This window comes from Lissotriton vulgaris, chromosome 1_1, assembly GCF_964263255.1.
Source record: "Lissotriton vulgaris chromosome 1_1, aLisVul1.2, whole genome shotgun sequence".
In the NCBI taxonomy this organism is placed as follows: Eukaryota; Metazoa; Chordata; class Amphibia; order Caudata; family Salamandridae; genus Lissotriton; species Lissotriton vulgaris.
In genome coordinates, this window is record NC_141685.1 from 1,882,467,304 (window position 1) to 1,882,494,578 (window position 27,275).

At 42.4% G+C, this 27,275-nt stretch overlaps 1 protein-coding gene across 1 annotated transcript in view; it reads right to left on the bottom strand.

Annotated features, from left to right (window-relative positions):
* Nucleotides 1-27,275, bottom strand: part of ANKRD26 (ankyrin repeat domain 26) — a 969,942-nt gene that overhangs the window by 375,687 nt on the left and 566,980 nt on the right. The window contains exons 26-27 of the mRNA XM_086919420.1: nt 21,057-21,240; nt 12,929-13,075 (exon numbers count right to left, since the gene is read on the bottom strand). Of these exons, the coding sequence (XP_086775546.1) occupies nt 12,929-13,075; nt 21,057-21,240 (331 nt within the window). The remainder of the gene's footprint in view (nt 1-12,928; nt 13,076-21,056; nt 21,241-27,275) is intronic.

Genomic DNA, 27,275 nt, shown 5'->3' on the forward strand with positions numbered 1-27,275 from the left:
CTCTGAAGGCCTCAATTTGCTGTGGAGACAATGATGGCTCAGGAAACTCAGAGCGGTACTGGGTCAGAATTAGATACTGATGTTGCAGTCTGACCATTGTATGGTCAACTATCCGAATTCTTCCGAGAACGGGCATGTGAAGGTTACAACAACTTCCATGACTCACCTGAGATGGTGACCCGGAACAACCTCAAGAACTTTCTTTGTATTCTTTATTATTGTGCTTGGCTTCCTGCTCCGTGATGGCCTTTTGGATGAATAAGGGAGCATTTGACACAGGACTTGGGAGTTGTGTTTGGTGCAAAGGTACCAAAGGCAGGCAGAGATCCCTGTACAAAAATGCAGCACAACTTAAACATCTGCATACTGTCTGTTAAAAGTTATAAGAATTCAGTAAAAAATAAAAGCCTGCAAAAAGTTGAGTCTGGATCTAAAAAAAGTGCAAAAAGATGAACTGGTATCCGTTCAGGTGTGGCACCTGTATGTGGCTTCCTCTTAATGCCTGGAGGTGGAGCAGACATGATGGAGACCATTGGTACAAGCTACCAGCATGTGAGAATTAATGAATCGTTTTTTAAGTCTGGTGTCTGAAGAGATTCAAAAAGTGAGAAACATGCAGTTAGACATGTCTATCAAAATGTGCTGTATACTTTATTATTCATGTTAAGTTTGTGTCAAATATAATGTTGCCAAGAACAATTGAAATATATGATTAAAATAAATTAATAAATGAAGCAAAAACCAAGCTTGGAGGTGCAACAGAATACTTCACATGAAACATGTTTTATTGTACCAAGAGCGTTGTCAGGTTCCAGGCACATGGGTGTGAACATGCAATAAGCACAGCGTTGGAGAGAAGTTTTGTTTGAAATTTTTATTTTTAAAAAGTTTTAACTTGAGGGTGTGGCTTAAGGAGTTGATATGACAAATGCTTTTCTAAAGAAGAAATACTCCAAATCCTTTTCTAAACATGCATCCTGGGGTCTGACCTGTCGACATCCGAGGCCCTTCCGACTAGCATCTGATAACGGCCGAGCAGTGATGCTGCTGGCAGTCTGCCTGCAGCAATGCCCCCCTGAAGGGATGAGCATGAGGGCTGTAATTTTGGCAGGCGTGGCCTGTGAAATATAATGGCAGAGGGGACCTGGCGCCCTTGCCTCAGGAGAGCGGTGGTGCCTAGAGGAGACACCCTGCAGAGCTCGTTCATGGTTGCGAGGCATCAGGTGTCTACCGGGAACCACGCACCTAGCCTAAGTTTTTTTGGAGAACTAAAGGTAGACCAGGGGTGTGGTGAGTGGGGTGGCCCCAATTTTGTGCGGTCTGCCTTATTGAATCGGACACCTGTGGGCCCATCATTCACATTGCCCTGATGTCAGGCTAGGGATCGCCTTCCCCACACAAATTCGCATGGTAGCTGGCTGAGAGTCACTGGTACTGAAACTCATCAATCTTGCCATCTTGATGCAGGTGACTTTGGAGACCAGGACCTGGGCCCCCTCTCTTGACTTACTGTAGGTGGAGCAGCATAGTCAGTGTCTGAGACTGACGTGCCCCCCTCCCGCCCAATGAACGTCCCATTGATACCCACTGGGGGCTGTGGGGCGAGACCTAAGGGAAGCTGAACTTGAGGAGACATCTACATGAGACTTGTGAGATGAGGCCACATAGTTTTGGCCCTCACCCCACTTTCAGCTGCTTCTGTCCCTTCACTCGAGCTTGGATACACTCCAGAGTTACCTCATCACTGATGTGCCTGGGCCTCATTACACATAACTTTGCTCTATGACACTGGAGCCCTGTGACAGATGTTTGCTAGCCACTGATTTTATTGTCTACTTCACTCCAGCCATAACAGCCATCGCACAGTCCACACACAGATTGATCCTTTACATCCCATATTGAATTCTATAGGCTTTGAGACTACGTATCTATCCAAAGCAGAGGGAAACTACTTGTGCTGCCGAGGGTCATTGCATTTCAACTAGCTATCCAGGGGCTGGCGGGTCACAAACATTTGTTAAAAATTAACAGTGTTCTACATGTAAACTCCCCATTTTCTAGATGGGGGAAAGGATTGGAATGGGATGGGGAATAGTTGTGGACTGAATACTGATCTCCCGCAGAATTCTATGCACCAAAGGCTCGAGATTAAATCTTTGTTCAAAATAAATTTACTGAAACTTTCAAGTAGGTTACCCTGGATGAATTTACCAGCAGGAGCCCATCTCAGCTTGACACCATGACCACTGTGCACCACGAAGGAAGTATGGTGAGCTACCTGAATGTCTCCTACCCACAGATAAGATCCTCTGGCACAACTCATGACATAATTTGAGAAAATTCTTTGACAGCATCTCATCATATTACTTCTTTCCACTACTACAATATGTGGATATCAGAAGATGATTCTTAGCTAACAGTCCCTTACTTTATTGTGGACTTGCTTCCCGAGTTTGAACAAGGGTGGTTTAACCCTTAACAGACTCTGATGTCTGCACCACAGCCCAGAAATGAATACCTCACTTGCTGGGCTGAAGTGGGTGACTTTAGCCACACAGTTTGACGTGGTCTAGGATTCAGGCTCTTTTGGGTGGGAAAATCTCATACATTCCAGCAGATACTGAAATATCAATTACAATTGAATCTGAAACTAGCCTTACTAAACATACCTGATGATGAGGTTTTCACAAGGGCCACAGAAATTCATTTACATATGGGACTCACACAAGTGAAGTGATACATAACCCAGGACTGGAGAAAGCAAACACCCTCCAGCCTAGCTAAATAGGGACAAAGCATGGATAAATGCTGCATCCTTGAAATCCCTATTTGTGAGGTCAGGGGATGCGTCCAAAAAGATAGGAAGATATGGAGATTCAGGGAGGAATACCAAGGATAGGTGAGAGACTCTTGATCCGTAACTTCCCACGACGTGAACACTGTAATAAAAGAAGACTGTCCAGGGACACTTGCGCCACTTTTACCTACTATACCATAAGTTGATGCAGCTGAGAGATTTATCGGATACAAATTATTGATATATATGTGATGTAAATACTTGCGTATTCAGATGCTTTCGTTTTTTATGTTTAATACTGGCTATGCAATATAAAATATTATAAAATATATATAAAATTAAGAATTGAATAAATACATTAAAACATTTTTATTTCAAAGGCACATGGGCACTAAACGACCTTTCCAAAATCCAAGATTTCTGGCGAAGTGTCAAAGGTGGGTGCCAACACTAGTCTCCATGCATTAATGTGAACACTTAGCCATATATTATCTTTTTTGAGTAGTACAACTATAAATCAAGCACATAACTAAGAAACTGCATAAGCAAAATGTACATGCCCTCAATTCAATTCTGCCTTGAAAAAGTGATGTTCATTTGAGATTATCAAATGTTCTCCAGTAAACACGTTTCTGCAGGCCCTTAAAAACCATGAATGCTCAGGTGAGCTTCTTTTAATCAACACAGCACTGATCCATCAAACTCCAGAACACAGTTACTTGTTCTTAGATGTATCCCTGGAAGGTAACCTCTATCTGCAGGCAATGGTTAAGAAAATAACGAGTTCTCTGCCTAATGCAAACAGAAGCCAATACACTGGAATTCATGTTCTGACATAATTTTGAAACCTTCGAGCTGAGAGTTAAGAATACAGCCATGGACAAACAACTCTCTTATTTTCTTCAATTTCTTCCACACCTAAAAACCTTTTTACACGTGCAGCCCATGCAACAAACAACTACCTCAACTCACTGAGGTATTTCAAAAACATGCACTTAACCAGGACACACTCCCTGAATACTTCTTATTCTGAAACCTTCAACTGGTCAGCACTGCAAGTTCAGCACTACAAGGACATACCTGCAGTATACTTAGGGCAGAAAATCTCCAAGTTACAGGAATCCATCAAAGTCAACTCAGCGCCTTTGAGTTTCCCTCCTAACACTCCTCTGGAATTTCCATGCCTTATAGTCTTGGTCCCAAAAAAATGGTAAGCTTTGCAGAATAAATAAAAGGCTCTTTATTGGCCAGCTGAGCCGTGTTCAGCTGTGTGTGAAACAATGTTCTCATCACTTGAAACAGATCTTACCTTTCAATTTGGAGTTCTTACATATACATAGAAAATGCCATAATTACAGCTCTCCTTCGGAAACTATCATCCAACACCAAGGTCTTGTTTAACTACTAATTTCCAACTTACCCTACCCCAGCAAGATCACTGATAGGAAAGCCACAAGGCAGCTTCAAGAATAGGTCGGACCTAAGCACACTCTGCATGGTAGTGAATACTTGCACTGCCCCCATAAAGAGACTCAAACATCCCTACTAATATCGAAGAATAATTGTTTATATATTTGGGTTACAATAAAGATTCTTCTCTCGCACTTTAAGTTTTCAGTGGCATATAACAGCGTGGACAATGACAACTTACTGAAAACGGTCTTGGCTGAAGTATCTAGATCCATCATCCAATTGATCACTAGCCTAATTAGAATCAATAAATCTGGATTAGAGCAAAAGAGTCTTACCCTCAAGGTGCCTTATGGGCTATTTTAGATCCCTCAGTAGGAAGTAAGTCGCTCAGACAACTACTTGAACACTTGAGCTGCAGAAAGAAAAGATCACTTAAAGAATCCTGCTCCGGGAGTGCACTCTAATGTTGGAACTCCTTCTAGTCTCCCATCAGAAAAAACCTCTCTTATGGATTTTTGTGAAAAGAACAGGCATCTCTTTCGGCAGCCCATGCAGAGTCATTCCGTTCCTTCAACTCCAAAAATAGCATCTTGTAAAGCTTAAGGTATACTCTTCTTTTGTCTAAATACTGTATATATTTTAAGTAGATCCTCATCATGCTCCCTAGGACCAAAAATTATCACACAAAAATATCAAACTTTGCTCTCTGTCTGGAATGTAATACCTTCTTGTTATTTTTGTAATCTATCCCGTTCCATGATCAGATGGGGAACAATTTAATCATTAGACACTACAACTTGTTTAACACTCTTCTCTGCCACTCTTGGGCCATATGTGTGCTATGCAAAATAACAAATTAAATAAATAAGTATGCAAGTCATCTGTCCCAGCTTTTTCAGCAATATCAGATGAACCACCAAATGTACGCTTATAATATATTTCTCCAGAAACTACGAGGAATTTCTTTGAAAAAAATCATATGACAATTTAGTTGGGTTAAACAAATCACATATGTTCCTCTACTGAATAGCAATGCTTGTTCACTCTGAGGCTTGAATATTCTTTCATCCTGTCTCTCACAGATTTCCAATGTGTGGACATCCCTCTAAAGTAACAGGGAGGCCGGAAACTGCTTCAAAAGCTGATAAATGTGCATCAATAAAGGGCATGCCTTTGTTTACAATACATGTGTGCATTATACATTGCATGCCCCCTTACCTCTGCATATGTGCACCCTCACCAGTTCTCTGTTTTTCTGCCAGTCAGGCTCAGAGACCCATTCTCTGGAATTAAGCTATTTCCCATACAGGGCCCTGATATCCTGATTTATTCTTGTTTTGCTCTTTCTTTCCCTCACACTTTCAGCTTGGATACATTACACTGACATGCTCTTGAATAAAGCCATGTGTAGCAATACAAACATGTCAAACATGTCATGCACCCAATTGCTGTTATCAACAATTGGTTCATTGGGGAACACAAACATTTCTTTTACTTTCTCATAAATTATGTAGAATTTAGAACAGAAATCAGAATCCAGAGACCGTCTAAGTATTTATGTACTATTTTATAAATTTTAGTCATTCATAAATACTAGTATCATATGTATTGTTTTGGAGCCGAGGCGTCCAGGAAGATTACTCTCCTCGGCGCCAAGCATCTGTCGTCCAAAACAAACCTTTAAGAAAAGTGGATTCTGATTTCTGTTCTAAATTCTACATAATTTATGGGAAAGTAAGAGACATTTTTGTGTTCCCCAATGAACCAATTGTTGATAACATTGATTAACTGCCCAGGTTCATAGGGATACTGGGTTTACCCCATTCGTTGTTTAACTAATGCACCCAATTGCAGCAGCTGAACAGATTGGCATCTTGGTTGGGAAAAATGTGGTCAATGCACACCTGATTTCCATGTACAACCATCAGCATGAGGTGCATTTAGGAATACTGGTCTTGCATGGAGTTTAAGGTATACTTACCACAGAGAAGATATGAGATTTCATCATTAGGAAGATGCATAGTCTTGAGCATGCTTTCTGCAGATGTATGACGTTACAATGCAGTACATTACATCGTGGTTTTTACAACGCAAGTCGTTACAACGACTTGCGTTGGAGGGCGCTGGACTTAGGAGTAGCATAATTACTTTTCCAACTCCAGTCTACGTACAGTAGGGAAGGTGTTGGATAGTAAATCATACTATTCCTTGTCCTAGAGCGCCATCTAGTGCAAGTCGTAACGACTTGCGTTGTGAAAACCGCGATGTAATAGCATCGCAATGTAATCCCTGCATTGTAAACAATGTTTTCCGCTTTCTGCTGATGAGGTAGTGAGGCACCCTACTGGGGACACTGTCTTTTCATTGTAGAGTTCACCCACAATTTCCTTATAAGTGTTGTGAGTAACCCCAAGTAAGGTGAAAGCACCAAGTTTCACAACCATCTTTACACAGGTACGAGACACGGTTTCTTATACAAAACTGGTTTTTTTGTGTCTAGGAAAAGGTTGGCAAGCACCCAAGAGTGGAGGATCATGCAGGACAAATCTTATTCTGCTCCCGAGAGACTCTTGCACCATTCTTTCAAGCCTAGGATCCTGTCTCGGTGCAGAGATCCCAAGTCACCACTTAAGATTGGGAAAGTGCCAGTCTCTCATCTTTGGCACCTTTCTGCAGACCTGTTGTGTTGGTGAAAAAGTATCTCTCCCTCTCTGAGCCTGGACCAGGGGTCCACATACGCTTCAATCCGGTGCATTTAGAGAGACTTGTAACAGACAATAGAGCCCAATTTCTTCTGTTGGTTGTCTCTGTGACAGTCCCTACATAAAGAGGCAATGCCAGCACCTGATTTCTCCTCTGCCCCCTTTGGTTAAGTAAAACTGTTGCACCATAAAGGCAGTTGACGACTAGGAGAGCTTTGAAATAGGAACCTCAGATGTGTAGTGTAAGCTTAAGTTTGGGCGCATCTCTGCTGGTGCCACCAATCTATTTATAAATCTATGTATACTCTAGTGGAAAACAAGGTCAAACTTTAAAAAAAACTAATGTTTTTCAGCCTTTTATTAATACCCAGAATCAAGCATGTTGAAATTCTGTAGAATATTGAGCTTTTGAGTAAAAAATAGTCAGCCAATGGAGTAGTCCAGACAAAAGAACCAAAATACATTGATAAAATGCTATCTGTTGAAAATCCATAAAGTAAAGGGTGAAATGTTCTCACAAAGATAACTACATTGTACATAACTACGAGGTCCGCCTGGACCTCGTCCTGAACGGCCGCTCCCCCACGCTCCCTGACTCCTGCTAACTGCAGCGCCCAGAGCCCACAGCTGAAGCTGCTCTCGACGCGTGATTCACCTGCATTGTTGACACTAGATTGGTATTGTAGCTCCGCTTTAGGAATTGCGCGCTGAGCATTATTACTTATTCATTTTGCAGCGATTTCTGAACTGTGTATTGTTGTTTGTGTTAGCGCTCTGTGGCCGCAGCATTATTCAACTGTTAGCGCTCTCACCCGGTGCCCTTAGAGAGCGCGCTGCTGCTTCTGGCTGTGCTTTAAAGGATTGCTGGCATTGTTTCCTAAGTTTCGTTTTGAGGCTCCACCACCATCTTGTTTGTTGTGCTTTCCCCTGACACGCCTCCCCGAGACCGCCTCCCAGCTGCCCCTTCCACCCACGAATAGAGGGCTCCCCACCTCCCAAGCCAGATTGTGACCGCCTGGATCTCGTCCTGAACGGCCGCTCCCCCACGCTCCCTGACTCCTGCTAACTGCAGCGCCCAGAGCCCACAGCTGAAGCTGCTCTCGACGCGTGATTCACCTGCATTGTTGACACTAGATTGGTATTGTAGCTCCGCTTTAGGAATTGCACGCTGAGCATTATTACTTATTCATTTTGCAGCGATTTCTGAACTGTGTATTGTTGTTTGTGTTAGCACTCTGTGGCCGCAGCATTATTCAACTGTTAGCGCTCTCACCCGGTGCCCTTAGAGAGCGCGCTGCTGCTTCTGGCTGTGCTTTAAAGGATTGCTGGCATTGTTTCCTAAGTTTCGTTTTGAGGCTCCACCACCATCTTGTTTGTTGTGCTTTCCCCTGACACGCCTCCCCGAGACCGCCTCCCAGCTGACCCTCCCACGCTCCGCCCCCATCCATTATCCATTTAAGACTGATGTCCCAACGCGCAGCGTTCATGCGCAGCGGCCGCGCCGAAGGCGCGCCAAAAGTAAGCCCGTCTACGCCTGTCCGCGCCTGGACCGCGCCCAGCGCCAGTCCCCCTGGCACCCTTACCACCCACCCACCCGCATTATATACGACGCCTCCACCCCCTTAGCCCTAAACTCCGGCCGTCACCCCAACTGCGCCCAAGCCGCTCCTGGACACACCCATGGACCCTTCACATGCAACTCCTGCAAGTATGACGGCACCAAGACCAACTCCTCATCCACTGACACCAAACAGAGATCTGACACCAACCACCTAAAATGCATCCTGCTCAACACCCGCTCGGTCCACAGACACGCCATCGACCTTTGGAATCTACTAGACACATCTCTCCGGACGTCGCCTTCCTAACAGAAACATGGATGAACGCCTCCTCAGCCCCAGACATCAACATCGCCATCCCGGAAGGCTACAAGATCATCCGAAAAGACCGCACCTTCCAAACAGGAGGAGGCATCGCTATCGTCCATAAGAATTCCATCCGCATCTCAACCAGCTTTGACGTTCACCTCGCTACCGCCGAACACCTTCACTTCCAGATCCACACTGACCCCAAGACCACACTCAGAGGCACCCTCCTCTACAGGCCAACAGGACCCTGTGCACAATTCAGTGAAGACATCACTGACTTTATCACCCCACACGCCCTCCCCTCCGAGGACTACATTCTATTGGGAGACCTCAATTTTCACCTGGAAAAGAGCAACGACAGCAACACCACCACCCTTCTGGAAAATCTCGCCAACCTCGGACTCAAACAACTTGTCAATACCCCCACTCACTACGCAGGTCACACACTCGACCCTATCTTCACCTCCAGCAAACATATCTCCTTCAGTCACACCACAGCTCTCCATTGGACGGACCACAGCTGCGTTCACTTCATCTACGAAAAGACCACAACCCACAACCATCCTCAACCTACTCTGCGAAGAAACTGGAACAAAATCACCATTGACCAGATCTCCTCATCACTTCTTCAATACCCCCCTACCCACTCTTTGAACCCCAACCAAGCAGTCATTAACCTCACTCAATGGCTAACCAACAGCGCCGACAACCTAGCACCTTTGAAAATACGTCAAATCAAACTAGGCAGCAAAAACGCCCCCTGATTCAACGATGATCTTAAGAAATCCAAGAAACTCTGTCGCTCCCTTGAGAAGGCCTGGAAAAAAGACCCAAACACCAGCACCAGGGACACCTTCAAAAACGCCACCCGCATACACCACCAACTGATCCGGACTGCCAAGAAAGCCGCATTCAAAGACCGACTAGACAACAACGCCCACAAGAGCAAGGAATTATTCAACATCGTTAAAGAGTTTACCAACCCCACTGCCAACTCCAACGACATCACTCCCTCTCAAACCCTTTGCGACTCCCTAGCTTCGTTCTTCCACAACAAAATCTCAGACATCCACAACAGCTTCGACAACCAACCCGGAGACCAACCCACCCAACCTTCTGCAGTACTTTCACCCCCCCTGAACATCCTTAATGACTGGAACCCAATCTCCACTGAGGACACCATCCGCCTGATGAACTCCATCCACTCAGGATCCCCCACAGACCCATGCCCTCACTACATCTTCAACAAAGCAGATTCCATCATAGCACCACACCTCCGAGACGTCATCAACTGCTCCCTCAACTCCGCCACCTTCCCAGAAAGCTGGAAACACGCCGAACTCAGCTCCCTTCTGAAAAAACCCACAGCTAACCCCACCGAACTCAAAAACTACCGCCCCATCTCGCTCCTTCCATTCAAGGCCAAAGTCATTGAGAAAGCTGTCAACAGCCAGCTCGCCGCCTTCCTCGAAACCAACAAATCCCTTGACTCCTCACAGTCCGGCTTCCGAGCCAAACACAGCACCGAGACCGCCCTCATCGCAGCAACAGACGACATTCGAACTCTACTGGACAATGGAGACACAGTCGCCCTCATTCTCCTCGACATCTCAGCACCCTTCGACACGGTCTGTCATAGCACCCTGTTACAACGCCTCAGAAACATCGGAATCCAAGGAAAAGCACTGGAATGGATCACCTCGTTCCTTCCCGGAAGAACTCAGAGAGTCCGCCTTCCACCATTCAAGTCAGAGGCCACTGAAGTCATTTGCGGCGTGCCACGAGGATCTTCACTCAGCCCCACCCTCTTCAACGCATACATGAGCCCCCTCGCGGCCATCGCATGACAACACTACCTCAACATCATCTCCTACACTGATGACACTCAACTGATCCTCTCACTCACCAAAGACCCCAACACCGCCAAAACCAACCTACATGAAGGAATGAAAGAAGTGGCCGAGTGGATGAAACACAGCCGTCTGAAACTGAATTCAGACAAAACAGAAGTCCTTATCTTAGGTACCTCCCCCTCCGCCTGGGACGACTCTTGGTGGCCAGAGGCCCTTGGAAAAGCACCCATCCCGACGAATCACGCACGGAACCTGGACGTCATCCTGGATTCCTCACTCTCGATGACCAGACAAGTCAACGCTGTTTCATCATCTTGCTTCAACATTCTTCGCATGCTCAAAAAAAATTTTGCTGGATCCCCACCGAAACTACAAAAACGGTCACCCATGCACTGGTTACAAGCCGCCTGGACTACGGAAACACTCTATACGCCGGTACCACCGCAAAACTTCAGAAAAAACTCCAACGCATCCAGAACGCAGCAGCCAGACTCATACTAGACATTCCGCGTAAAGACCACATTTCTGATCACCTGAAAAATCTCCACTGGCTCCCCGTCAATAAGAGGATAACATTCCGCCTCCTAACCCACGCACACAAAGCACTTTACGAACTTGGACCCGAATGCCTCAACACACGACTTTCCTTCTACACCCCCTCCCGCCAGCTACGCTCTTCCAACCAAGCCCTTGCCGCTGTACCTCGCATCAACAAAACCACCATGGGAGGAAGATCCTTCTCTTACCTGGCGGCTAAAACCTGGAACTCGCTTCCCATTCACCTTCGCCTCACTCAGAACCACCTAGCATTCAGAAAGCAACTTAAAACCTGGATATTCGACAAGTAATTCCCCACCCTTCTTCAAGCGCCTTGAGACCCTCTGGGTATGTAGCGCGCTATATAAATTATTTGACTTGACTTGACTTGACTTCACTAGGGCTATGTAAGGTAACTAATGTAAACCTGTCACTTCAGCAAGTTGCCACATAGCTTTGTTCTTATGTGGATCAGAGATACTAAACAGAAATTGTTCCAATTGTCAAGAACACAACTTACATTGAAAGAAGATATTAACCTTTGGAAAAATGAAATGTGTAGATTGGGAAGCTTAATATCTTAAGATCTGCTTTTCATTTATCACATTTGTAATGTATAAAACAATTTTTTTAACATGGTTTGCAATCCATACTGCATACCTACTTTAGCCAAAAATTAATAAAGCAAAAGTTTGCTTTTGACATCAACATTTGACTGAACTTACCGCCCTGTCTCCAGTTCCTAATAATTGTGGAGGGCAAAATGGGACTATAAATTACCAACTGAACTAAATGGGAAGGTTCCGAGGATAAAAATTACGAAATGGACATATTCACCTTTTTTGTTTGCTTACTTAAAGGTATAACCCATTCAAATGCCGAGACTTTAAGGAAAGCTTCAAGGAAAGCTTCAAGGATAGCTGGAGACACATTGATGTTATCATGTAACTTTATACGTGGGTAGAAGGCGTGGTTGGAGGGAGGAATGGGGTAGTTTTTTTCTTTCTTACTTGTACTTTTTTGTTTGATCAATATGTTTCTGATGAATCATAACCTTTTAATTATGGAAATAGGCACAAAGAGATCCATTCGCTTTCCATAGAACTGGCTTCGAAATTACTGCAAGTACATGATTTCTTTTAACCGACCGTGTTGGTACAATATCTGCTACGTGACTTATACAACATTTTATAAACAAAAAAGATAAAACTACTGTTAAAGAAATATGTACATTATTAAATGACCAGCCCATATTCCACATGACACAGCCAATGACTAGGAGGCTATATTTGGATCACAGGTAGGCATTAAACAAGCCTGAAGAAGACAGAGCCTTGAGGTACTATCAATTTTATTTTGGTATGGGACAGTGCACTCTCTACTCTCTGAAAACAAAGCACTTCAGCATCATGGTGGACTACGTCCCTGGAGGTAGGGCTCAATAACTAATGAATATTCAAAGGTTGAGACTCAACTCCTGCCCACCCCTTGCACCACAGAGGCGTTACGCATCATTCAATTAACACATCCAGACAATGAAAAGATGAAGCATTATCACATTACACTGCAAATGCCTTGCATTATACTTGTAGCACCTGCATTTGAATACACAACTAGACATGGATGCCCACAGTCTTTTCTTAAATACAAATACAATTCAAACCACTATAAAACACCAACAATATGTAAACATTGTATAGTATGATGTTATTTGAAGGACATATAATTATCATAAAGATGTGGTATAAAAAATATTACCTCTTCCATTTTAGTGATCATTTTAATTTTTTTTTCTTCTTCTTCTTTTTGCCGCCAAAGGTGATTATTCAAGATGCCCTCTTGGACAACACGTGCACTTCGCTCTTGTGAAAGCAGTCTTTGAGCTTCACTGCGCTCTTCTTCAACCTGGCACAATAGTTTTAAAATATGTTAGAAATATGTTCAAACACAATCCAATTTAGGATATAGCCATTTGTAATCAGTCCTACAGATCAGCCTAAAAAATTTGCTACACGTCCAGCTTTAGCATAATGCCATCTGAATGCTCCAAAGGTCAGGAAAGATAGTCAACCTACCAATCGCATTAGGCATTGTAATACTGTTCTTCTGAAACACAGTAGAGACCAGTGAAGATATTTAGCAGGAATCAATAAACACCAGAAATGGCATATTACATCATCTTTCAGTCCAACCCTTAAGTGGATATGTCTCACAATCACATGCAATCCAAAGTAAACTTCTGAAATAGGAGGAAGAGAGGGTGGCTTGTACATTATTCTTAAGACTGGGCTTATCGATGACGGTAACTCAATGGGTGTGTGGGCACCATTTCACAAACCAACCCACATTGAGTTATTTGAAAGGTGTGGAGGCTGGCAGTGTTTACGTAGTATTGGTGTGGCCTGGAGAAAAGCTTTGTGCATGTGAGGACACTACGTGATGATATTCGACCAGGGGACTATATCTTCAAGAATACCCGTACTCTCAATATTTGGACATAAAGATGAAAAACAATTCTGTTTCAGAGTATTCTGGATAGAAAGTTGAGTTGTTAAACAACTCTGAACTATTACTGCAAACATGAGAATTTAAATGTTTTGGGAAATAAGTACACTTTGGATTCTTCTTTTGAAGAAACAAAGATGTTCTGCATCGAATATCATTTGATAGGACAAGCAGATGTAATGTGCACTTAAGGTGCAATTGGCATATAGTGAGTGATTCAAGTAGGCGTCACAGAATGTTCACTATTTTTCAACTAAACAAAGAACAAGTCCGAGTTTAAGTAAACCAGTATCAGGAGCCACAAACTTATGAAGCTAGAGGTAGTTATCTTGCCACTAGGAAAGGCAAAAAGAACAGATAATGGAAGTAATGCTGAAAAAATCAAACATTCACCCCCAGTCACAGACCTAGGTTTAATCCATTATTTTTTTGCTCACCGCCCCACCCCAGTTTGGACCCAGCCATTTGCAAACAAGTCTTGACTCTGCTTCCCTTAGAAACTGTCCCACCCAAACTGCCAGGCCATGCCCTCCCTGGACCAGAAACAAGCATCCTGGGACAGGTTTCAGGGTCTCACCCCTCATCAGCCAGGCTAGTTCGAATTCAGTGGCACACTGAGCACAGGACACAGGATTAGGAAAGGTGGCTGAAGAACATTTCAGTAGTCACGTATATCTTGTTATATTTCAATTTCACAAACGTCATCTTCACAACACACAGAGACTGCTACATAGAGCTATTTTTATGGTACATCTTTTCACTTTTAGTTAAATGCAGACCTTTCTTGCTAGATTATTAAAGATCTCCTATTTCTATTTATATACTTATTCCGAACAACAGAGGCACATGTCCTGCACAGTAACAAAGCAAAGTGGTGCTCTCCTGTGTCTGTTTTCTCTTTTACTTTTCCCCTTTTTAGGTTTTGCCCGCAGAGCACTTGCACTGTGCTTGTGAAGTCTCTTGTATTTAAAATATCTTAAAAGGGGCTCTGATCAGTTCCCCTGCTAAATTACTGTGTTCATTCGCTTTTTTGTGGAACTTTTTTTTTTTTAACTTCCCCTGGCTGCGCACATTTACGATACTTCTACTAAAGCTGTTCACACAGATTAAGCCCCATTCATTGTCAAGATAAGATCTCTTCCCCATGGAAATAGCAGACAGCTTCTAACAGTATGCTGGAATGTTTGATTTTCATTACTTAGTTGTGTAAACGAGATATTTTAGCTTTAGAACATTTGTGGCATTTCCTATTCATACCTCAGTACTTTTCTTTGAACTTTGGCTGCGTTATCAGATTGATTTTTTCGACTTCATGTATTTGGTCATTATGATCAAATTATAAATGCTGTAATAGGCACTGCTTGTTAAAAATAAAATTAATATACAAGAGCGATGCTATATTTGACTACTAAACAGGCCGTCAAAATTGCAGTTACCTTGCAGTTAAAAAGGACTTGATTTGAATGGTGCAGCAGGTGCAAAGGGGCTAACAGCTTTAGGGACCCCGAGTAAATACAGATTAATGCTAAAATGTTAAACCAAACAGGCAGTCACACGTGCAGTTACCTTGCAGACAACAGGGTCATGATTTGAATGGCACAGCAGGTGCAATGGCACCGGGGCCAATAGTTATCATAACTCCTCTAAACACCAAATATTGCTATATTTTACTAATAAACAAGCAGTCACCATTGCAGTTACCTTGCAATTGTGACTGCCTTGCCACAAGTGCAGTCACCTTGCAGACAACGGGGTCATGATTTGAATGGTGCAGCAGGAGCAGTGGCACTAGGTCCAAAAGTTGTTAGAACTCCTCTAAACACCACATATGGTTATATTTTTCTACTATACAGGCATACACAACTGAAGGTATCTTGCAGTTAGCAGGGGTTTGATTTGAATGGTGCTAGAGGTGCAGTGGCACCGGAGCCAAAAGCTCTAGGGACCCCACTAAACACAGAATGTTACGCATCATCATATATAACTTTAGTTGGTCATTTGTACAAAAACCATTAAAACATGCAGAAATAAAAATGTGGGTATATTTACAATTAAAATAGTATTAAATCATTGAAAACACAAGTACAAAATGACATCCCAAATCAGATTAAAAAGGTACATAGATACTTGATTACAATTGGCCTAGTCATACTTAAAAAGAAGTGCTATACAACCGCCAAGAATGTGGGATAAAAAAACGCATATACCACCAAGCTAAATATTAAAATACGTATAGGGCATTGGAAGAAGACAACATTTTTTTTTAAATGTGGCGACACAACTATAGTAAAAAATATTTGCGAATAAGCCAGAATGAAAACAAAAAACGGTTAAGAGCAAAAACTATTGGCCCAGAAGTATCCGATTTTAAAATTCTGAACGCAATCTGGTACTGCTTAACACCCAAATTGAGGCATATTGGTGTAATCCATCTCCTACGTAACTGTCGATACTTACTTGGGGCAAAGAGAGAAAATATGCTCTTCAGTTTCATCAACTTCACAGCAGGCTGGACAAGTGCTGAAAACTAGGCCAGTGGCCTCTTTCCCCAGAAATTTCAATAACAGGTTACCATATCTAAACCTAATAAAAACTTTTAGCAAAAGGGGGAGAAATCAGGTCAAGAAAAGGTTCAAATAAGGAACATGATTTTATATTTAAGAAGTTGGATGTTAACTGGCCGCTTGTTTGGTTGTTCATGTAGTGCTCCCCCACTAATTTTCAATAGTTAGCTTTAAAGGTCAGGATGTCACTTCTAGTGGCCCTTTCTGGGTACTCCCACAAACCCATCAAGTTCAATAGTTTGCACCTTTTAGCAAAATGTTTAAACCAAGGAATTTGTTTTGCCCCATTGAGCGCCAGGACCTCCTGTAAGGAATTACGATAATCAATCAGTTGGGGAGTAGTCCATAGTACCAACCAATAAGTAGGGGGTCTCAGAGCTACCAAATCGCCAATTTTCTTTAACCCAAGGTCACACAAAAGTCGGGTGAGTGGTGTTGTAACAGGTAGCGAGATGAGAGCTCTAGCAAAATTATACTCACAAATCATTAATTTATTTACAGGAGTAAATCCCCATATCTCTGCTCCGTACAGAGCTCCACTTTGGGCTTTTGCGCTAAAAATTTCAAGGGACGGAGAGAGGGGTTGGGTGTAAGATTGTTTAAAAAATCTTAATACAGATTTAGATCTTTGGCACAATGTTAGGAAGCTCTTCCTCAATTGATATTCCAAGCTAAGCGTCTCATTCAAGCCTATACCTAAGTAATCAAAGCTTTTTACCCGTTCCATAGATTCATGTAAGATCTTAATCTCTCGTATACCACCCCGTACTTTGCCGAAAACCATAAATTTTGTTTTTGAAGTGTTCTGTTCCAATTTCCTCTGTTTGCAAAAAGCTCAGAAATGTATCCAATGAAAGTTGTAAGCCCATTGGGGTTATAGATATTAACAAAGAATCGTCTGCAAAGAGCAAGATGGGGACTTCTGCATTGTTCACTGTGAGGGCATCATTCTTACAACTCATTAAACAACTCACCACATCATTGATAAATAGGGAAAACAGTGTGGGGGCAAGAACACACTCTTGGCACACCCCATATTGGATTGGAATCCTCTCTGTCAATTCCCCGTTTATACTCCACCTATAATGAGCATCATTATCCTTATGCAATCTATCTATCATGGACACCAAGTCTTCTGAGGCACCTTGGTCAAGCATGGTCTTCCACAGCAATTTGCGCGGAACCAAGTCAAATGCAGCTCGCAGGTCCACAAAAGCTACGTAGAGCTGCTGTTTCCTGAGTAGCACATACTTCCATGCTAGCACGGAGAATCTGAAAGCTTGGTCCCACGTGCTAATTTTAGCACGGAAACCTGCCTGGGAGGGAGACAATACCATATTAACATCCATCCATTCTTGTAGTTGGTCTAAAACCTGCCTGGCAAAAACCTTCTGTAGGTTGTCAATTAAACTGTTGGGTCTATATTTGGAGGGGATAGCAGGATCGCCTTTTTTAAAAATTGTTATTACCTAAGGTCCCCTCTAGGTTTCCGGAATATCCCCACCAGCCAATATGCAGTTGGACAGAAGGTTTATGTATGGTGCCCATATCGTGGGTTCTGATTTGTACAGATCCCCTGGTATCCGATCTGGTCCAGGAGCTTTACCTACTTTTAGTTTACTGATTGCTGTCACAGTGTCCTCTAGGCTAAATAACTCATTTTACTACTAAACAGGCAGCCACAAGTGCAGTTATCTTTCAGGCACCAGGGGTATGATTTCAATGGTGTTGCAGGTGCAGTTGTACCAGGACTAAAATTTGTCAGAACTCCTCTAAACACCAAATATTTGAATACTAAACAGGCAGTCACAACTTCAGTTCGCTTGTAGGTACTAAGGTCAAGATTTCAATGGTGGAGCAGGTGCAGTGAAACCGAGGTCCAAAGCTCTAGGAACCCCTCTAAACACCAAATATTGCAATATTTTACTACTGAACAGGCTGTCACAAGTGCAGTTACCTTACAGGCAATAGGATCGTGATTTTAATGGTGCAGCGGGTGCAGTGGCATTGGGCCCAAAAGGTGTCAGAACTCCTCTAAACACAAAATATTGCTATTACATCATTTAATTCCATCACTTCCCTCTTTCATTTCTCAAAATGTTGCTATAATTTACCCGCACTATACCATTAGTAACAGCACAATATATTGCCTTTTTGTACATAAACAAATCATAACACTTTAACAGACTTTCTGTAACTTCTATTGTCCAGCTACTCAGCAAGCTACAACTTACAACAAAAAACTGCTTGTTATTAATCAAATAGGTGAAACCTAATGCCTGTACCAATGCTTGTTCTTACTTTTATCATCTGTCCCACTAGTTAGAATATGTGTGGTTGGTACAAGGTGTGGCGAGGGGTTGTAAGAGTACATCCCTGCTGTTGAATTGGAGCACAAGTTTAGTGCTTTTTAACAAAGTACCAGCATTGTTACCTGTGCCCACTTTAGTCTTTTGGTGGATCTTTCTGATAGAGAACCAGTACCATTGCCAGTGCCAACTGTAGGCTTTTGGTGGCTCATCAACCAGAGCCTTAGGCTACTCAATGGGATCAGATAGAAGAATCAGGTTGTTAGTTTTGAAAACCAGACTTCGTTTTTTCAGCCACAACATAAAAAAAAGTCAGAGTTGACTTTAAAACTGAATCTCTATTTGCTGTAGCAGAATGCCTATTTGCAACAGATGACAAAAAAGGACAAGAAGCACCAGTGTTTAAGAAATTGTTGTATATGTTAAATACCACAAGTCTCAGATCATGTACATATGTCAGTAAAACTGATAAGAATGAAGGAAGTGGAATAACGGAAAATAAAGTGAAAGATGTCTGCTTTGCCCTCTGGAGAAGGTGCAAGAGGCAACCCTAAGGTGTGGAAACAATCCATTAGGAGAACAGTTAACAAACTGAGATGTATTAAACGACAGCCATGAAATTGGATTGAAGAGGTTCAATGAAAGCAGTTAGTTTGTGAGACTCATCTTGTGGTATTGAAGAATAAGGCACACAAATCAATGAGTAATGAAACCAGCACTGAGAAATCAGAATTGGAGCCCTCCTTTTATTTTTTTCTTCTTTTCTTCACCATTTTTTCTTCTTGTTGTTTAGATTGATGAACCCGAAGTGGAGTTCCCAAAGGAAGCTCTGGGACTTACAGTATCAATAATGAAGCAACTTCAACTCTTACCAAATAGAGTGGGTTAGACGCACTAAACAGGAGATTTGGGGGTTTGGCATTCTTGTGTAGTTAACCACAGGCGTGAGCTAGCACCATTCAAACTCTTAAGAGATGATCACAGCACAAGCCATCAGTCTGAGGGGTTAAATATCAACAGTCATATACCCTCCAAAGTGGATGAGTCCATCTGATATAACTCTAAGGCATAGGCACATCACACCAGTACCGTAATAACCTTGTATCTCTCAACCTATTCCATGCTCCCCAAGCGTTGCAACTGGTTGCTTTTCCACTAAGACGAATGAGCATCTGCACACCCCTGGTGGGCTCATTGTTTGAAATAGTGGTGTAGATGCGGGACAACATGGAGTGGAAACCATCACATAAGTGCAACAAGCATTTGCAATGCAATGGGTTTTACATTTATGAGAGTTTGAACTATTGGCATTGCAAATGACAATGCCTTTTATGTGCGGTTTTAAAACTCCCCCCCCCCCATGAGGCTGCAGCACAGACTGGTGTCTTGGACAATGAGTTTGATTTTGTGCCGGATACACTGGATGCCTCAGAAATGGTGAGTTGTAGTGCCTGGTAAGGCTTGCTGTATAAGTGGTATCCATGTGCTGTGGTTGACTGCAAGTTCCGGTTGTTTTTTTTTAATGTTCCTGTGCAGTTGGTGAATGATTCTGTATGCACGCAGAGTTGAGGCCATGTCGAAGGTTCGGTCCTGCTTTCTGAGTAGGTACTACTAGGTCATTGTCCTGGTGTCCACCCTTTGTTAAGTTGATGTTGGGCACTGGGCTGTGGCTATGATGGCAGAGACTGAATCCCCCAGCTGGCTTACCTCTGGCTGGGATTACAGGGTGACATGTGAGTGAGAGTCTGTTCCTAGGTGACATGACCCTGTGGTTCTCCTCCTGGGCATGCTTTAACATTTCTCACAATGAACTGGGGTTTTGCCCCCTCGTCTGTTTCCTGCATTCTATGTCTAATGCATATACTACTGCACACTTTATTCTTGTAAAATTAAAAAATAAAGGTTTAAAAAAAACTGCTAAGTGTTAATTTAAGTAGCTATCAAGCTCAAAAAGGTGAATGTGCAAGTTCAAAGTCAGATAGAAATGAGAAGTGGGCACTAATCATGTCTTATAGGAAAGGTTAAAATTGACAACGAAAAAGAAGGTTAAATCACAGCAACAAGAGGTACGCTCATGTCTCATGCCCTCACCTTGAGAAATCTTAAACTGCCTGCTAGGAGGCACAACTTCAAGCAGATAAATACACTTCTGTTGTCATTATGGCTAATCACAAATCGATACACAGTTCTTTACCAGTGGCACATTTCACAATGATGTGATTCCAAATTCCAAGCTTTAAATGCGAGGTGGCACAAGCTGCAAGACTTCATTTCAAATAGAGGTTTCTAAACTCCACATCAGGGAGATGTAGAAGAAAAGGTTGGATCGCATCAAATCAACTCCATTCCCTAATAATGAGACAAACTAAGATTTTCACAAAACCTACAATAAACATGTACATGATTATATTCTTATTATGACTGTGAAGTGTATCTTGTAATGTTATACTCTTCAAAGCTGCACACATTGTTTTGCTATATCCAAATGTGTTAATACTATATTCAAACCTGTTTCATGCTATTCCTCAATGTTCTTAATTCCAGTTCTTGGTTCCTAAGACTGAGTTCAAGCTGTTGTCTTCCTTCCATCTCTTTACAGCACTGATCCTCCTTCTTTCGTAGCTGATCTCTGCTTTTATCATACAGCATCTCTACACTTTTCCTCTTTTCTTCTTCTTGTTTTAATGTGAACCTGAAATTTCAAAATAGTTGTTCTATGTAAATGCAATTTAATTATCATATACATGTAAAGAGAATTAAAATGCAGACAGGGAGCTTATTACAATTGCCTTCTTCCCACTGTTATACAAATATATGGCAGCACAGTTACTAACAAAAGATAATAGTTGGGATCTTCTGGTGACATGTGAGAAAAAGGTAACATAAAAGGATCACCTGAATATTTAAGAACACAACCATGGTAATTTAATGCAAAAATAATGACCACTGGCAAGCTTGTGATCAGATCTAGCAGAGTGTTTGAGTTTACTACAACCACAAACGAACAGCAGAAATGCAACAGATTCAAATTAATTTGCAATAATTTTCCTAGATCCCAATTCATGCCAATATTGAGCTCTGGCAGACTCACGCAAAGTGTGATTTGGTTATAGTTTGTGGATCCAGAGTACTCCGACGGTAAAAAGTTACCTTCGGTAATGCTTTAACTGGTATCTAGCCACAGATTCCTTCCCTTAGAAAATTCCCCAGGCATCAGACTGGAACCATCTTGAGATGGTGTTCGTATCTCTTTAATGGTCATCCTTGCCCATCCTAGAACTTACATAATTTGACCATGCCGCCTAGGAGACAAGTCTCTTCCTTTGGGTCACATTCTATACCCATCACAGAAGGTGGGGGAGGAGTGGGGTAGGGTTTGTTTTAATATCACTCTCCTTTCTCTCTTTTTTTCTCTCCTTTCTCTCTTCCTATCACACTGTCCTTGGCGATTCCCGCCTCCTTTTATCTGACATCAGACCATTGCAAGGCCAAACCTTTTGCAAAGCAGGATCAATACACACAGTAACTCTATTTTTGTACTTCACTCACGAGGGTTGGCAACCCATCTCACACATCTTAAGTTACATCAATGTATTTTCAATGGCCAGCGGTGATTCCTCATGAATCCTCTCTCTTAGCACCAAATGGTTGAATCACCCAGTTAAGAGAAGGCAAAGTATAGAGAACACATACAAATTTAGATACGACCTTACACTCCTACAAGAGTTTAAACTCGCCTACAAAGATATATTCAAATATAAGGCTCCATGGTTTTCAGAAGTCATCGGGTCACCAGCTCCAGGTAAAAAGAATGGAGTTCTTACCACCATCACCAAACAAGCTAACATTATGTTCAGGACACCACATAAGATGCACAGGAAAGATGAACACTTTACAAACGAAGTAAATCCGGTATACAAATCTATTTACTGAACCTGTACACACCGAATTCAAATGGCATGGACTTCTGGAAACACAGACCGATTACTATCAGACCTCCCTAATAACTTGCGGTTGACAATTGGGGGGACTTTAACTTACCACTCAACCCCAACATTAACCGCAACTTGACAGCCAAATTCAAACAGAAACCCTCACATAAGCTCCTAAACAACCATGTCAGAGGTTTTCCCTGGTTGACTCATGGTGCCTACAACACCCAGATACAAGGGAGTATACTTTTTATATCTGTACTCACCAATCATTTTCTGGAAGAGACCACATCCTAGTCTCAAAACATTGCAAAAACAATCTCCGACTCATCCAATGAAACCTCGACTAGTCTCTGATCACTCAGCCATATTAGCCTCTTTAGACTAGGCTGCTCTATCACCAGAGATTAGGTAAATCCTGGAGAATTTATGAGGACATCCTGAAAGACAAAAGTCACCTAGAAACGATCCGCCAAGCCATTGGAAATTTCTTTCTTGAACACCATGGCCCTACCCCACCTTGATTGCCCTACGCAAACGTGCGGGATGCCTTTAAGGCCTCCACCAGAGGAGAAACTATAAGCATCACCGCTAATATTTATTAGACGGCTAATGCTCAGCAAACAAAATTGGAAAATAAAATAAAACAACTGGAGTTCAGAAGCTACTCCGAAAAAGGCACACATTTGCTACATAGCCCAAATCGCAAACAATATGAATACAACAAACTCCTCAATACCAGGGCTGACAATGGGTCAGTAGATTCAATTCTATAAATCATTGTGCAGGTAACACTGCTGGGAAGATTTTAACTACTTCAGAAAAAATCAAAACAACGCCAAAAGGACCCCCGTCAGAAACAAGTTTGGACAACTACATCTAGACCCCCACAACATCTATAAACTCTTCTTGGACTACTACTGTGTCCTATAGGAGGAAAACGTTATCGTCAACTCTATTGAAAGTTTGGCTTACCTTAATAAGCTTAACTTACCCAAACTAGATGCCCTCATCAGTCCTTGTTGAACCAGCCCATTTATGCCCCTGAACTAAACTCATCTATTAAATCCCTTATGGTGGGGTAAGTCCCTGGGCCGGCTGATCTGAAAGCCCAATTCTAAAAACAATTCTCTGTGGAACTACATAAACCCCTTCTTTCACTTTTCCACAACAACGCGGACACGGGTATCATTGAAGTAACTTCTGCAGAAGCCATCATAGCCTTGCTTCCTAAAGAAGGCAAGGACCATACACAACCCAAAAAATTACAAACCAATGTTGCTTATTAACTGGACACCAAGATTCTGGCTAATAGTATTAAACCCATTCTCTCCTTACTGATTGGCCCATACCATGCTGGATTCCTCAAAGGTAGACTCTCCAATGAGAGCGTTGGACTAGTTGGTCATGTTCTCCAAGTCACTCTCTCCAAGAACTCCCCTGTTGCAGCAATAGCATCTGATGCTGAAAAAGCATTCAACAATGTTGCATGGCCCTTTCTAAAATCCACGATGCCCTTTTTTAACCTTGGCGAAACATTTAAAAAATGGTAAAGGCCCTCTACTCAAACTCAAGCCCCAAAATCAGGGCTAATTGATTGCTACCAGACTCATTTCCCCTTAAGCAAGGTACAAGGCAATGCTGCCCCCTCTACCCATCCCTCTTCCTCTTAGCCTCTGAATCTCTTCTGCAGTCACTCAATGAACAATCTAATTCCATTGATATCTCCATCAGGGACCATTCTTTCAAAACGGCAGCATACACAGACGATATTCTAATCATAACAGAACAAGCTGATACTCCCATCCCCAACATTATGATCATTATTGAGGACTATGCTGTTGTGGCTATAGTCTGAACAGAGACCAATTTAAATACTCCCACTAAACATTCACTGCCCTAAAGAAGTTCTAAGCACCTCAGGAATTGCCTGGCAACCTATATTTCGCAAGTACCTTGGTCTCGAATTCAATGACAACCTTGTTGAATCCATTCAACACAATGAGTCCTTAGTACTACATAAAATGCAATCCATTTGAGAAACCTGCAGCCTGATTCATGTACATGCCGTTTTGCGTGTCCCTAATAGCGAATCATAGCGAATCGCTATTGAGGACACGCAAAACGGCATTCATGTAGGAATTGCTACTTAAATAGCGATTCCTACATGTTCTTTATTTGCGAGTAGCAATTTGCTACTCGCAAATACTCCCCAATCATTCCTATGGGCCAAGAGGCCCATTGGAATGTATGGGGATTTGCGAGTAGCAATTTGCTACTCGCAACTGAGATAGCGATTTTAAGGGTGCCAGGGGTGTCCAAAGGACGCCCTGTAGCACCCCTAAAATGCACTTTTGGACAGGTGTTGCGCACACACATGTCCAAAGGACATGTGTGTGTGCTACATGCAACTTTGACGGATGCTTTTAAAAGCATTTTTCTGAGTTTTTGCTATTTACCGACAGGTCTGACCTGTCGGTAAATAGCGGCCCCAAAAGTCCAAAATCGCAATTTTGTTGTGTGTCATGAATAGCATTTGAGGAATCTCTATTAGAGATTCCTTAAATGCCATTCCACGCAAATATGCGAATTCTTACATAGCGATTTTTGCATTTGGTATCATGAATACCAAATGCAAAAATCGCACTCGCTAAGGGCCAGATTCTGAGAATCTGGCCCTTTGCGAGTGCAATTTACCTACATGAATCAGGCTGCTAGTCACCAGAATTTCTAACCTGGTGGGGCAAGCTGGAATATATAAAAAATGGTTCTTACCCCGACCGTTAAGTACTTAATGTCTTTGTCCCCATCCTATGTTCCGATGACTTTTTTAACAACGTAGACCGACTTTTTAGCAAATTTCTTTGGAATTCTAAGAAGCCATATTTATCCCAAAAGAAACTCCACACTTCCAAACATTTAGGTGGAGCCAACCTAGCTAACTTGAAGCAAATTCACTTAGCCTTCCTGGCAGCCCAAAGGGCAAAGTGGTTAAACAACAACTCTGGCTTCACTCCTCCTTGGCTCACTCTAGAATGGCTCTTAACTAACAGCCTTCCTTTGCCTTGCCTCTCAACCATATATAAAGATCATCCTATCCTTGCTAACTTGGTTTTAAACCATACAAGGCGGTATCTACTTTATCTAGATAATCATCTCTCGGCTGTCTAAATCAGCTGCTCTCTGTTCACCTCAATTTGGTTTAACAAAAACATTAAACTTCTTTCCAACCTATCCATTTTGAACTTGTGGATTGAGAAGGGAATTTCTATGATGGGCGAGCTTGGTTCTAGATCGCATCCCCTTTCATTCCACGATATCTCTAAAAAAACACAATATACATTCTGCTTATTTCTATCACTTCCTAAAATTAAAGGTAGCCCTATCCAAACACAGGGGATTTCCTTTCAAACCGGCCTCATTCCTACTCCTCTCATCAGCTTTCCAGAAAAGTGGACATGTGGCCTCCATGATTTACACCAAACTCAGACCCACTTCCTCCTCATTCTGTAGCCCAAGTCAACAGAAATGGCAGAAGGAACGGTCGCACCCCGAACTTGGATCAGACTAAACTACACGTTGTTCACAGAACTTACTACATTCCACACAAACTTTTTACATTGGGTTTCTCAGACAAAGTCAACTACTGGAGCTGTAACATGCCTCAGGCCGATTTCCGACATTTGCTCTACGAATCCCCCTGCTTACCAGCTTCCAGACTAAAGTGCACAATACCATACATGAAATCCTCCAAACCAAGCTCCCAAGAAATGTTTCATTCCCAGTTTACAGTGTCTACAACTCCCACTACACACAGGGATGATCTACTCTTAGCGAACCTACTTTTCACCCTCGCCTACAAAACCATTCTATCCTCCAGGAAATCGTTGGGCAATGCCTCTAACACTAGGTGGAAATGCCTGAGATACAGTAGGGGAGCACACTCCATCCTATCTACCCAATACCGATGGTTCTCAGCTAATAAAGCCTTGTGGGACAGTTTAGATAGATAGCTAGAGATAATAAACCCCTCCATAAAGTGGATAGGTACCTCCCACTTGACCCACGCACACTTCCTCATGAAGCCCCTGAATGAATTAAATCTTTACCATACCTGCAATAACCGGTTGTCTTGCAAGCACTTTTGCAAAACTAGCTAGGCAATCACCTTCCTCTTTCTGTCTCATCCATTACTTTCCTCTCATCCCCAATTTCTTCTTTTTACTTTAGTTAATACGTTCCCATCATACGGTTGTGCAGCCACGAGGTGGTATTTTGTTTTCTTTGCATAACTCATGTCCTATACACAGTCAAATGTAACCCCCTGAAACCTCTTTCTTGCCTATGGACATTGAAAAGTCTTTAATCAGGATGTACGCCAAGCGTTTGCCTTGTATTTAAATTTTAATTAAAACTTTTGAAATCGAAAAAGATTGGACCCAGAAAATCCTATACAGTACCTCTCTCAGTTGGTAGGTGGGCCGATCAGATCCGCATCAGCTGCGCCGGTTGTAATGTGAATGGTATCTATAAAGGGGTCACCCAGCGAGCAGACATCAGTTTCTTCATGTGACTTATTCTGCGCCAGAAGCACAGTCATGTCATAGGACTGATTCAACAGTGTGCCGACTAAGAGTCTTACATGATCTTTTTGAAAGACAGGTTTGCAGAAACAGGGAGGTTGGGAGGGTAGGTAAGGAATCTGCAGGTAGACAGTCTCTACGTGATAAAGCGTTACCAAAGCTAAATAACTTGTTCATCTGATAGAGACTTCTAGCCGCAGAATGCTCACTTT